We start from the raw sequence: 13,034 nt of genomic DNA, 5'->3' as shown, positions 1-13,034 counted from the left end.
CCTCACTGAGGAAGGCTTTTAGGAGGGGGCAGATTCTGAGCCAGGTTTGGAGCCAAAGAAGGATGACAGCCCAAATGCCCTCTAACAAGCTTGGTGTACTGCGCTCTGTAAGAAGCCCGATGGTAAATGTTTCAGACTCTGCTGGCAGATCGTCTCTATGGTAACTGCTCAATCTGCGTTGCCGCGGCAGTAGAGCCCGTTCGCAAATCAGTGGGTGTGTCGGGGTCCCAGGAGACCTTATGTACGAAAACCAGCCATGAGGCGATTCGGCCCTCGGGCTGCAGGTTGCCAACCCAGCTCTAAAGCAAGTTTTTGGTTTCATCAAAGCAGAGGCCCCCTAGGACCTGCCCAGGGGGACAGAGGAGCCCCTCTCCTGCACTTGTCCTGGGGCGTCCACTCAGCTAAACTCGGACCCGCAGGCACAGCCCCCTGCCCAAGCCCTGGTGGCATCTCTGGAGCCACCCCTCGCCAGGTGTCCCCTCTGCATCCACAGGATTAACGGGAACACAGCCCTCCACCGGGACATCTACCCGTCCGTCAGCCTCCAGATCCAGAAGAACTTTGCCAAGAGCAAGTGGAGGGTGAGGTCCTCTCGGGGGGGGGGCAGTCTGTCTGCGCCCCAAGGCTGGGCTGGGGCAGCTGGGGTGGGGGCTCTCCTCGGGCTTTCCCAGCAGACGCGGGAGCTCCCTGGACCCTCTCTGGAATGAAAAGTGGGCTCAGCAGGAGGCCACGGGGCAAAGGGAAAGCTGGCCCTGTGTCTCCACAGCAAGCCTTCAACGCGGCAGCTGTGGTGCACCACATGAGAAAGCTGCACATGAACCTGCACAGCCCGGGGGGCCGCCCGGAGGTGGAGAACAGACCGCCTGTGACTCGAGCCTCCGATGCCTCGAGACCCAGCACCCCTGAGATCACCATCACCGAGGCACCCGCCCTGGACCAGAGCGTGGCGCTCCCTGCCCTGCCCCGACTGCCCTGCCAGCACGGCCCCCGGCCCACTGCCCCCGGGGGCAGGTCCCTCAACTGCCTGGTCAATGGCTCCCTCCGCATCAGCAGCAGCCTGGTGCCCATGGAGCAGGGGCGCCTGGCCACTGGGCCGTGCGGCTGCTGCTCCAGCTGCCTGAGCGTCGAGACCAAGGGCAAGTCCTCCTACTGCTCCGAGCCCACGCTTCTCAAAAGGCCAAAAAACAGTATGTATTTTCAGCCAAAGCCCGAGGGCCAACCCAGCCCCAGCCTGGGTCTGAAATTGGCCAAAGGGCCTCTCCCACTGGAGGCAGCTCTGGAGGAGGAAGAGCTCTGGGGTGGGGTGGGGTGGGGTGGGGTGTCAAGGGAAATGCCTCTGGTCCTGTGCCCACCCCTCAGTGGCTGTGTGATTTCTCGTTTGCTCATCTGTAAAATGGGTTGACGGGATTACACTTACCGGCTCAGCCTGCTCCAGAGGTCCTGTGAAAGTTTTATGACACACGGGGATTATAAATGCCTGTGGAGAACTGGGTAGGTGTTAGCAGTGAGCTTAGAGCCCCTGGGCTCCCAGGGCCGGTGTTCGGGGAGGAAGCAGGGAGGCTGCTTCCATAAAGGCTTGTACTTCCCGAACCTCTTAAAGGGGAAGGCTGGGCGGACGCCACAGGCACAGGGGACTGTCCAGGCCCTTCTTCCTTCCTCCGACTCTGCGTAGCCTGCTGCTCCGTTTCCCTTCCAGAAACTTCAAATCAGAGGTCATGGTGCCAGGGAAAGCGGGGGGCAGCTCCCACTGCCGAGTGGGGCAGACTGGAGTCTGTCTGATCATGTGATCCCTGGAGCTCGCCTCTGTGTCATTACACTTTTCAGGTGAGGAAACCAGAGGCCAGGAGGGCCAGGGCCCTGGGCTCAGGGAGCTTCCATGCCAGAAAGCCCGGTCCCAGGGTCTCAAGGATGGGGGCCCAAGGGGTAACCAGAGGCGGCGACCCCACCCCCACCCTGAACCCCTTGCCTCGCAGGAAAGATGTTCGGCTCTGCTCTGCCCTTCCAAGCCTGGAGTCCACCCTGCACGGGAGGAAGGGGAGCCAGCCGAGCGGCACCTGGTCGGAAGCAGCAGCCCACGGGGGCAGCCCCTCCGGGAAGGCGGCAGCGTGAGCCCCCAGCCCAGGCCCGGCTGAAGCTGAAGCGGTGGGCGGGAAGCAGTTGGGGCCGGGTCCCCAGGGCTCCCGGGCGGCCGGCTCTGCGCCCCCACCCGCGCCGCGGCTCCACGCAGCATCCAGAGAGCTCCTGCCCAGTCCGTGTTGTTCATCGTGAAAGGCTTTGCGGGCTGGCCAGGCTGCGCCACCTTCTCTCGAGCAAAGCCATACGGGGCATCACCCAGACTCCCCGCTCAGCACACACTGGCTGCGGCCTCTCCCGTCTCCACCCCCCTGGGCCTGCCCATCTGCATGAATGACAGGCAGCTTTGCGGCCTGCCTGTGAGCTCTCCAAGTTCAAATCCCCTCTCCCGGATTAGCGCCCCAGCCGGCCAGCCTACCCCACACCCCCGAACCGCCTGCCTCCCAGCCCCAGGCCCAGAGCAGGACCCCGTGTCCCGGATGAAGAAGAAAGAAGCCACGACCTGGTGCTGTGAGGAGTGGCTGTCCTGGCCAGCCCCCCCCCTCGATTCAGCCCAAACTGGAAGGCCCCCTTTCAGCCAGTGATTCCAAGCCTGTGTCTGCTCTTCTTTCTCTCCCCGAAAATCCTGAACATGGGCCGTTGTTCTTGTCGGGCTCTGGTTCTCCTGCCTCCCTGGCTCCCCTGCCCCATCCTGCTTCATGCTCTGTGTTGTGCTGAATAAAATGGACATATTTTTCTCTATGAGGCTTCATTTGGTTCTTCTCTGAGTCGGAAGCTGTTGAGGGGCTCCTGGGCCTGCATGAGGTGAAGGTTCCAAGACGAAAACAGCCCCCCGCTCTCTCAAGGCTGGGATGCATCCGTCCCCGGCGCACAGGGGCCGCGTCTCGCTAGGTCAGAGTGACGAGCAGGCTAAGACTGAGCGGAGCGGGCCAGCCCATGTTCCATACGCCCCAGGCCTCGGGCTTGAGCAGAGGAGCCCCCAGGAGCCCCAGATGGGAGACGGAAATGAGGGGTAAAGGTGTACTTCGCGGGGAGACAGAGCAATTTCCCTCTTCGAACCCCCAGGCTCCTTTCCAGAGATTTTTATTGGCTTTTCACTGGGACATCATTTTTAGTTACGGTTTTGTGCTGGTCCGGGATTCAGCCTCCATGGAGAATGAAAGGCAAGGACACAGCCCAGCCAAGTTCCCCGCCCCCTCCCCGCCCCCGACCTAAGCGCTCCGGGTCACAATGACAGCCGCCTCCACCGTCGTTGTCCCTCAAGTGTAGCTGTGCCACCTGCTCAGGCTCAGCCGCAGCCCAGAGCAGGCCTAACGGCTGCACACCAACGGCGGTCCAGGCTGTGCCTTCGGCTGCATAAAGGTCTCCTGGGGCTGGAAGGTACTCCGACCCAGGCTGACGCCCCCAAGCAAAGAGAGCAGAGGAGCAGGGCCGTGGGCTGGACGCCGGCCGATGCATCACTTGCAGGTGGCGTAGTAGAGCACACGCTCGTTGATGTAGCTGCGGATCTGCTCCACGTGCTTCTCCAGCCCCGTCAGGTCCGCCGAGCGGAGCAAAATGGCCTGGCTCCCCCGAAGCAGCTCCGACTCCATGTCTGATGGCAGATGGAACAACCGGGGCAAGAAGAGGAGCTGGTGAGACACCTGGAAGCCTCCTACCCCTTCCTTCTCCACCGGGAGGAAGCACCTGCGCAAAATCACCTCCATCCCAAGAGGCATCTGGCCCATAAGGCAGCTCCCTCCAGCTTCAGGCCTCTCCAGCTCCTATCCCACTCGAGAGAAGCGCGGCAGGGGCCAGACCCAGGAAACCCTGACCCCAAGGGTCCCCACGCCCCTGCTCTTCTCTGCTCCAGGCAGAGGTGCCCCAGCCTGGTGAGAGGCCACTGGCACCAAGAGCAGAAACCCACTGCTGTTGGACTCAGCTGCCATCCTGCCGGTGATGTTCATGTGGGCACCAGGGCAAAAGAGCTGGCCGGCCGGAATTCTTCCCCACCTTCTTTCCCCAGAGTGCCACCCCAGCTGAACCCAGACCTCCGCCTCCGGTCCGTTCTACAAACCACCACCAGGTTATGAGCAGAGGAGGCGAAGGCCTCTGGGGGGTCTGGTCCAGCCTGTCCCTCCTGGCATCCTGTGCAGGAGCCTGTTCGTGAGAGCTGGTCCCCAGCCTTGGCCTGCACTTTCCAGGGTGAGGGCGGGGGAGCACTGCCTCCCAAGCCTCCGCCTTTGGGTGGTTCTTCTTGTGAAAAAGGCTCCCTGTTAAGCTGGAATCAGACCACATCTTTGCTTCCACGCACTGTCCTGGCCTGTCTCCTGGGGTGGAGGCTTGTGTTCTGTCCTTCACGTCTGCGGCCCCGTCTTCCCCAGATGCACCCTCCCTCGTTCCTTCACCCAGTCCTCCTCTGGTATAATCATCGGGCCCTCCTCCCGTCCCAGCACTGGTCACCCTCCCCACTCCCCTTGCCCCCCGCCCCCGTTTACAGCTGCTGTTCTGTTCCCGGGGCCCCATCCCCGAAGCATCCCTACACGTGTCCTCCTCGCAACTCTGCAATCAAAGGCAGACGCCTGCGAGCCGGTACATGCTCGCTCCACTGCTACATCCTAAGCCTTTTCTGGCTCTTAGGTACAAGACACACCAGTTACTACATTTTTTTTTTTCTTTTTACAGCCACACCTGCAGCATATGGAAGTTCCTAGGCTGGGGTCAAATCAGAGCTGCAGCCACAGCAACACCAGATCTGAGCTGCATCTGCAAACTTCGCTGCAGCTTGAGGCAACACCAGATCCTTAACCCCCTGACGGAGGCCAGGGATCAAACCCACATCCTCATGGATACTAGTCAGGTTTGTTACTCCTGAGCCACAATAGAAACTCCCCTAAATTTTTTTTTTGTCTTTTTTTTAGGCTGCACCCACAGCATATGGAGGTTCCCAGGCTAGGGATTGAATCAGAGCTGTAGCCCCTGGCCTACGCCACAGCCACAGCAACATGGGATCCAAGCCGCATCTGTGACCTACACCATAGCTCACGGCAATGCCAGATCCTTAATCCACTGAGCAAGGCCAGGGATCCAACCTGTGTCCTCATGGTTCCTAGTCAGATTCGTTTCTGCTGAGCCACAACAGAACTGTCCTCCCCCAAATATTTTTAGTATCAGTCTGAGCAATTACTTCCCTCATTTGCTTTGGCTGCTTTGTATTTATTAGCTCTTTTGGCAGGAGCAAGACACCTATGGGCTTATATCAAGCTTATAGTTACTCAAAACTCTTGGGTCTTTTTCAGGTGAGCAATAATTCGTATGCTTTTCATTGGGTCATAAAGCATCTTCGGCTACATCCGCCACTGAGAAGCCAGGCCTCGCCTGAGCTATGCTTGTGAGTTTAGGTCCACACAAGGCCAGTGTGAGAGAGGCCTTTCCTCCTTACTTAGTTTCCCCCTGTTGGTTTCAGCCCATCCTCTTGGTGTCCTGAAAGGGCCTTCGGATGCTGGTTCTGTTATCTGGCGTGTTGACTATCTATCATGCTCCGAGTGGATAAGCCAGTCCTTCATCTTCACACAGAACACAAGGGGCCCAGGCCAGTGTGCGCCCTGACCCAGCCCAGACACCTCCATGTAGGTCAGCCCCTCTCGCCTCCCCCTTCAGGGGTGACTGGCCGGGGCCTCAGAGCTACGCCCTGTCAACTCGCCAGCCCATCCTTCTCCAGAGTCCATCTGGCTAGCCAAACAGATTGTTGTCAAGAGCTTTCTCTAAAACCCAAAGAAACTCAGGTTGTGGCAGTCACAGGGCACACCAGGTCCGGGACCCCGTGGTCACATCTTAGAGACTGAGCCTGGAAATTTCGGTTCTCCATTCCCAGGAAGCCCGGAACCCTTTTGAAAGCTCCCTTCGTTAAGTCTGGGCATATGCAACCCCCTCGGATGGTTTCCTACTGCCCCCAGGGCCGAGTCTGCCCTCCTCACCCTGGCATGGGGCCAGCCGCAGGGACCAGCCACGTGGGCCCCACGCTGCTCCCTCCCACCCGTTCTGGTCCCCATCAACCTCCTCTCCAGCTGGTGGTCCTGCCTGCAGCCTCAGAACGGGCGCCCAACCTGCCTTCGCGTCCCCCCTCTTCCTTGCAGCCTCTCCCGGGCCTACACATCCTTCCGGTCCACTTCAGATTTTATCTTTTTTGAACGTTACCTTCCCTGAAGACTTCTCTCTGACCTTTCTCATCTACGCTCTGAAGCCCTGGCGCTCTGATGATTCGGGCTTTCACCCCAGACCTCCTGGTGCTGTTACATACGGGCTCATGAAGCTGGAGCCAATAAGAAAAACGGGCCCATGGGGACCGCAGGCTTCTCGAGGGCAGGCCTCGCCTGTGAGCATCCCCGGACCCCTCACCGCTCCGTTCGAGGCCTCACACTCCCTGGGTGCTCGGGAAATCCGGCTTGACCTCACTCCCTGAGCCCTGCTAGCTTCCACAAGAGCGGGCCTGGGAAGCCCTGAGTGAGAAGCCCGGCCTTCGGGGTGCCCCGCGCGCAAGCCCAGGAAGCGCCCTCACCCTTCATCCTGTCCATCATGGCCACGGCCTCCCCGAAGAGCTCCTCCGCCTCCATCTTGACGCTCAGGATCCGGCCGCCCTGCTCGCCCAGCCTGGGGCTCCGGCCCAACCGGTCCTTCAGCTCCGCGTATTTTTGCTTTATTCTCTCAAATCCCTGAAAAAGGAAGGACGGTGGCAGCAGCAGCCGCAGCCTCCACCCTCATCCTGCAAAGTCCGAAAGACTTTGGCTAAAGGACTTGACATCACCCAGATGAGGCCACCGAGATGAAGCGGGCTCCTCCCACTGTCCCCAAGGGGTGGGTTCTGCCTGTTAACCCCTGGGCCTCGAACCGCACCTGAACTCCCACGTTTCCCTCCTCACCTCCAGGGCAGGGCCAGGCACCCAGCTGTCCCCACACAGTACCCTGGGCAGCTCGGCCCTGCAGACACCGAGGATGGCTCTTTGCTCTTCTCCCTGATCTAATTCTGACAGCGATGGGGCTCAGGCTGGGCTAAGTCAAGAGTGTCTGTCAGGAGTTCCTGTCGTGGAGCAGTGGTTAACGAATCTGACTAGGAACCATGAGGTTGTGGGTTCGATCCCTGGCCTCACTCAGTGGGTTATGGATCCAGTGTTGCCATGAGCTGTGGCGTAGGTCACAGATGCGGCTCAGATCCCGTGTTGCTGTGACTCTGGCGTAGGCTAGGTCCAATTAGACCCCTAGCCTGGGAACCTCCATATGCCCCGGGAGCAGCTCAAGAAAAGGCAAAAGGACAAAAAAAAAAAAAAAAAAAAAAAAAAAAAAAAAAAAGAGTGTCTGTCAGAGAGTTCCTGCGGTTGTGCGACAGAACGGGTGGCATCTCTACAGCACCAGGACACAGGCTGGATCTCCCACTGGGTGCAGTGGGTTAAAGGATCTGGCATTGGTCACCACAGCTTGGATCTGATCCCTGGCCTGGGAACTCCATACACCGCAGGGCAGCCAAAAAAGAAAAGAAAAAAAAAAAAGATTAAAAAGAAAAAAAGATTTAAAAAAAAAGATGAAAAAGAAAGATAAAAAAAAAGATGAAAAAGAAAGATAAAAAAAAAGATTAAAAAGAAAGAGAAAAAAAAAGATTAAAAAGAAAGAGAAAAAAAAGATTAAAAAGAAAGAGAGAGAAAAAAAAAGAGTGTCTGTCTGGGCTGGGTAGCCATTACAGAGGACAGGCTCCAGATCAGGTGTCAAGACACCTGCTTTGCCCATGAGCTTGAGCCCTGGACAGTCACCCACTTCATCTGTGAAAGGAGAGGGACTGGACTAGCTCTTTCCAACATCCCTGAACCAGCTCCACCAGAGGCAGCCAGAGGGAGACTTCGGGGGCCTGGCCAGGTCTGCATTAAAACTGAAGCCCCTTCCGGATATTTTAGAATAACTTCTACCCTGAGTGCTTTGGAGCCTATAGTCCTATAAAGCGCACAGCGTCCTCTCCTGCTCCCGCTGGCTGTGCTTCCCAGGGCTAACTGCCGTCTCTGTACCTCCTGGGCACTCAGCGCCTGCTCGCTGGCCTCCTCTGCCAGCTGCCGGGCCTGGGCCGCCTGCGCCTGCTGCAGCCTGGCCTGGAGGCTAAGCTCCTCCATCCGCGCTCGGAGGCCACCCAGCTGCTCCATCCTGTCCATCACCAGTCTCTCTGCTGGCCCCAGCACCTGCTGAACCTTTGTGGAGAGAAACAGACCGGGGTTCAGGGTGGGTGTCCTAGGCGGTGGTCTTCATCCTTCTTTCCTCCAACTCGTCAGGGCACAAAAGCTCTCTCCAGTCAGGACGCTCCCCCATCCCCTCTCTGCCCCCGGCACCCACAGTCCTCCCCGCTTTTCCAGCTCTGCTGTCCCCCCACGCCTGCTGTAGCTCAGAGCTCACCCCGGCTTCAGCACCAGCCGTGAGTCCAGAAAACCACAGGCTCAAGGCCAGGCCCCAGGCCGGTGGCCCGCCTTCCTGAGGACCCCAGCTTGGTTTGCACCCAGGTCCCTCTCTGGCATCCCCGATGCCTTGCGCCTGAGTCTATTCCTTCCCCACTCGACGCCTCACCTCGGCAACCCTGTCCTGGATGAGCTGCAGGGAGCGGCGGGTGCCGTGCATGGTGTCCTGTGCCTCCTGCAGCGCCACGGTGCCCTGCTGCAGGTTCCCCACCACATCCTCCAGCTGGCCCTCGGCGGCGTGCGCCCGGCTCCTGCGGCGAAGGGAGCACAGGGCAGGGGAGAAGGGGTGCCCAGTGAATGAAGAGACGTGCGGTCCAACTCACTCCCCAGTCCCGCAGAGCATCCTTCCCGGCCGAAAGGCGAGTAACAACTCGGGAGCTTTTCCATCCTCGGCCTCCACCAAGCAGGTAGGTCGGAGGCAGCCTCTGGGCTCCGTTCCTAACACGGAAGATGGGGCCGTGGCCAGCTGACCCTGGGCGCTGCCTATCACCTCCCTGCCCCCGGCACCACTCTGACTTGCAGAGGCTCCCCTCTTGCTTCTAGTCACAGAGTTAGGGTGCAAAACCTCAGCCTTGTCCTGGGAGAAGTTCAGGGCCCAGGGCCACACCTGGCCTGCTCAGCCTCGGCCTGGAGCCTGTGAGCCCGCGCGATGTCCTGCTTGGTCTGGGACAGCACCAGGTCCACGTTGGGGAGCCGGGCCGCGATGGCCTGGATCTCGTTCATCTTCCGCAGGACCGTGGCCGAGTCCGTGGGCAGCCACAGGGCCAGCACGGCCTCGCTGACCTCCTGGATGGTGGCCGCGTCAGTGTCAGGGTCTGGAAGACAAGCCGTCCGTCAGACTGGGGGAGCCCAGCCAGCCTCTCAAAGATCAGACGCCTCTCCAGCTGCGCGGTACCCGTGGGCAGCACCACCCTGGCATCTCTGCCCCTGCTGCCCAAGGAGCTTCTGCCCCCTCCAGGCACACTTGGGCGTCCTTGCCCTGAGAATTTCCGGGCTTGCTGCTGTGGGAGGATGGCTGCAGGCACAGCTGTGGCAACTAAGTGGCGCCACAGGAAACTGGGGAGGAGGAGGAGGTGCGAGACAGCTGGTACTGAACAACGTACAGACACCATCCGCCCTCAAGTGGGGAGACCAGCCAGGAACTGGAACCGCTTCCTTGGCATTCATCCCCTTCCCCGTGCCCCTCCTCTGGCCAGAGGGCTCATTTCTGCAAAGCTGGATCAAGACGGTCAGGGCTTTGTTGACACCTCACCTCTGAAAGGCCGGCCCAGGGCACCCAGTCCAGAACCGCAGCCTCCGCCCTCTGCCCACACTCCTTATCCCCCTTCTTGGCTTCATCCTTCCCTCTAACGTTTATCACCACCCACGTGCCCAACGCTTAATTCATTTAGCAGGTTTCCTGTCGTTTCCCCACCAGACGGCAAGCAACGTGAGGGCAGGCACCGGCTCTCATCCACAGCTAGCCCAGCCCCTGGCGCTTGGAGGCACTCCATCTGTGCGGTGAATGCATGACTGAAAGGGCTCCAGGCCCTGGGCTCGCCTCTGCTATCCCAGCAACCTGGGCAAGTCCGCTGGCTTCTCTGAACTCAGTGTCCTGGTCTGTGAAATGGGAATAACAACCCCCAATCCCAACGGAGGAAAGGAAGCAGTCACTGAGCATCAGACTGGACCTGGTCCCTACCTTCATGATGCTCAGAACTGAATGGAACAGGGAAACCACCTCTGGCTCAGAGAGGGGGGTCAGGAGTACAGACACGGCATCTCGTCCCCACGGTCACCTGGACAGATGCCACGGGTACTGACATGTTGGGAAGGGCCCCCCGCCCCCCCCCCAGATGCTTGCCCTGAGACTTGACCTCTGCTGGGGCCCCAGGCCCAGCCTTCCTCTGCAATCTGAGGGCTTCCTCGTCAGCTGGCTGTACCGGCCCCAGACCCCGTGCCCTCCTCATGCCCATGGACGGACATAGCTGGAAGATGGAAGCTGTGCCGCTTTACTGCTGTGCACCTCAAGGAGCCCGAGGCATAACTGCGGCTGAAGCTAACACAGTGGGCTTTCCCCAGCTACGAGCTTTCCCGAGGACCACCCCATAGAGACCACCACCGTCTCTCTCGCCTCAACCCAGAATCCTATTCTCCAAACAAAGCTTATAGGTGCCTTCCCCATAATGGCTCCCAGGGCCAGCAAGCTCCCGCCTGCTCCGGCCCTTCCTTGGTCCTGCATCACTTCACTGCATTCATCACTACGGGCTTGGTCGGAGTTAGCCCCAGTTTCAGGGGCTGCTCTGTCTAGGCTGGGTTCAGCAAACGCTGACTGCTCTGAACAGCACTAGGGGGGGAGCTGAGGCTGCCCATCAAACTGGACCTGGTCCCTACCTTCATGATGCTCAAAACTCAATGGAACAGGGAAGCACAGCCCTGAGTGACAGGCAGCAGGTGGCTGGAAAGCACAGGCTGCTTCCGACCCACCTGCCACCCCCGGACCGGGGAGGATGCAGGTGGGGTGCCATCCAGCCTCACTCGGCTTCACTCGGGGGAACCTCCCTTATCTGTGAGTCTAGGCCCCAAACCGTGGCTGGTCCCTTCATCCCTGGTTGTCAGGCACTGTCTCCGCATCCAGGGGACACTCTCCCCCGTCCTGGGGCTCCCTGGGAGGCTGAGTAGCTGGAGCACCTCAGCAGACTCTCCCCACATTCCTCCAACCTGCCACCTGCACTCACGAGGGGACGCTGGCTCTTGGAGCAAAGACACCACAAGAGCAGCAGGAAGCATGACTGTCGTTACACCAGACCCTCAGCTCATGTTAACTGGGGCCCCAGCCAAGCAAAGTCCCCGGCGGGGACAGAAGTCTAAGAATGTCAGTTCGTATTCCTGAGGCACCTGGACTTTTACATCAGTTGCTTGATTCCTGGATAAACCTGTGAAATGCCATCTTCCTGGTGGGCATAAGCGAAAGGTGAGGCAAAGAGGAAAGCAACTTGCCCCAAGGCCTGCAGCCTTCCTGCGTCCTGTCCAGGGAGCCTTCCCATCCCCAGGTTGGCCAGGGAGGGACTGGGTTCGTTTATTCATTCAACCAACACTGGGCACTTTTCTGGGCCTGGCCTTATACTAGACTCCAGGGACACAAAGCACCAGACAACCATCTCTGGCCCCTCGGCGTTTCGGGTCTAGTGGAGAGACCAGCCCTACACTCATGGATGGATTCAACGGCCGCAGCAGGCTCAGGGCAGGGCCGAGAAGACCAGGCTGCAGAGGGCTTTGGGCAGGTGACGCCATCAGGTGGTCGGGAAAGGCCTCTCCAGGGAGACATTCAGACCCAGAGTGGGAGGCAGGGCAAGAATCAGCAGCTTGGAGACAGGGTTTCCAGGCAGAGCTCGAAGGCCTCCGAGGCTGGCAAGAGCCTGGCCTGTTCCAGGAGGGTTCGTGAGCAAAGGGATGAGGACGCAGGCCACAGCCGGGGGTGACAGAGGCCGTGATGGGGAGCTGGGAGTGGACTGCAAGAACAAGAGGAAGCCAGGGAGGACTTCAGGTATGAGGGGGCTGTGACGCCACTTAACACATTTTTCAAAGAGCTTTCAGGCTGTCCTGCAGAGAACGGGAGGTGAGGGGGCAGGAAGGAGGTGGGAGGACACCCAGGGGCCACGGCAGCTGGCCGGAGAGTGACAGGGCCGGCCCGGGGGCATGGAGACCAGGGAAGGAGGCAGCTGATGGGTGAATGGGCTCAGGGACAGGGGGTGGGGCGCTGGGGACAGGCAGCAGTCCGAACATCGGCCCGGCAGAAGGTGGGTACGGGCTCACCTGAGAGGAAGTCCCGGACCTGCTGGATGAGGAACTGCGTGCGGCTGACATCTTCCTCCATCCGCGTGCGGCTGGTGCTCACCTGCGTCTCCAGGCGCCGAGCATCGGCCTGCACCTTTGAGGCGGCTTCCTCCACCGCCTGGATCTGCTGACACGTGCTCCGGCTCAGCAGTAGCCAGAGCCCCAGGAGAGCCCCCCAGCAGCCCCCAAGGATTCTGTGGGCACCTGCTACGCAAGATCGACCTGGGAACCATGTGTAACTAACTCGCTTTGGCCCTGGAAGAAAGGCTGTGAGATGCTGGCCTCAAACGCTCTCTCTCACTTGCTGTGGGGCCGCCGGGGAGTCACCTGATATCTCTGCGCTTTCGCCTCCTGGCGGCAAAACAGGAGCTCTGTCCCCTCTGCCTCTCCTAGGTGTGCCCACCCCACCTCAGGGGCACCTACCATCTGTCTGGTCTGCTGGAGCTGGACGTTGAAGCCCCGCAGCTGCTCGGCCACCTGCCCTGCCGTCCGGAAGGCGCCCCCTGCCCTGGGGAGAGCACCTTTGCACTGGGAGCCACAGGTGGTGCCATTGTCTCGGGGACACAGCTCGCCGGGGCATGCTCCTGCGGTGCAAGGCGTCTGCCTGGAGCCCCCACAGAGCTGTGGGGAGATGCGGGCATCAAAGAGGGTCCCCAAGGTCCGCTAAAACCACTCCCA

At 60.0% G+C, this 13,034-nt stretch overlaps 2 protein-coding genes across 9 annotated transcripts in view; one reads left to right on the top strand and one right to left on the bottom strand.

Annotated features, from left to right (window-relative positions):
* Positions 1–2,817, top strand: part of CAMK1G (calcium/calmodulin dependent protein kinase IG) — a 28,932-nt gene extending 26,115 nt beyond the window's left edge. For 4 of the 8 annotated variants that reach the window (XM_021102017.1, XM_021102016.1, XM_021102014.1 and 1 more), the window contains 3 exons: positions 494–581; positions 767–1,187; positions 1,974–2,817. In XM_021102017.1, the coding sequence (XP_020957676.1) occupies positions 494–581; positions 767–1,187; positions 1,974–2,410 (946 nt within the window). In that variant the 3' untranslated portion in view covers positions 2,411–2,817. 8 annotated transcript variants of the gene reach the window in all.
* Positions 3,178–13,034, bottom strand: part of LAMB3 (laminin subunit beta 3) — a 53,154-nt gene continuing 43,297 nt past the window's right edge. Inside the window, 7 exon segments of the mRNA XM_021063882.1 lie at positions 3,178–3,667; positions 6,611–6,764; positions 8,103–8,279; positions 8,650–8,791; positions 9,148–9,355; positions 12,336–12,480; positions 12,780–12,977. Of these exon segments, the coding sequence (XP_020919541.1) occupies positions 3,531–3,667; positions 6,611–6,764; positions 8,103–8,279; positions 8,650–8,791; positions 9,148–9,355; positions 12,336–12,480; positions 12,780–12,977 (1,161 nt within the window). The 3' untranslated portion in view covers positions 3,178–3,530.

The sequence above is a fragment of the Sus scrofa genome, chromosome 9 (genome assembly GCF_000003025.6).
Source record: "Sus scrofa isolate TJ Tabasco breed Duroc chromosome 9, Sscrofa11.1, whole genome shotgun sequence".
Classification (NCBI taxonomy): Eukaryota; Metazoa; Chordata; class Mammalia; order Artiodactyla; family Suidae; genus Sus; species Sus scrofa.
This window is presented reverse-complemented; position numbering and strand designations above follow the sequence as displayed.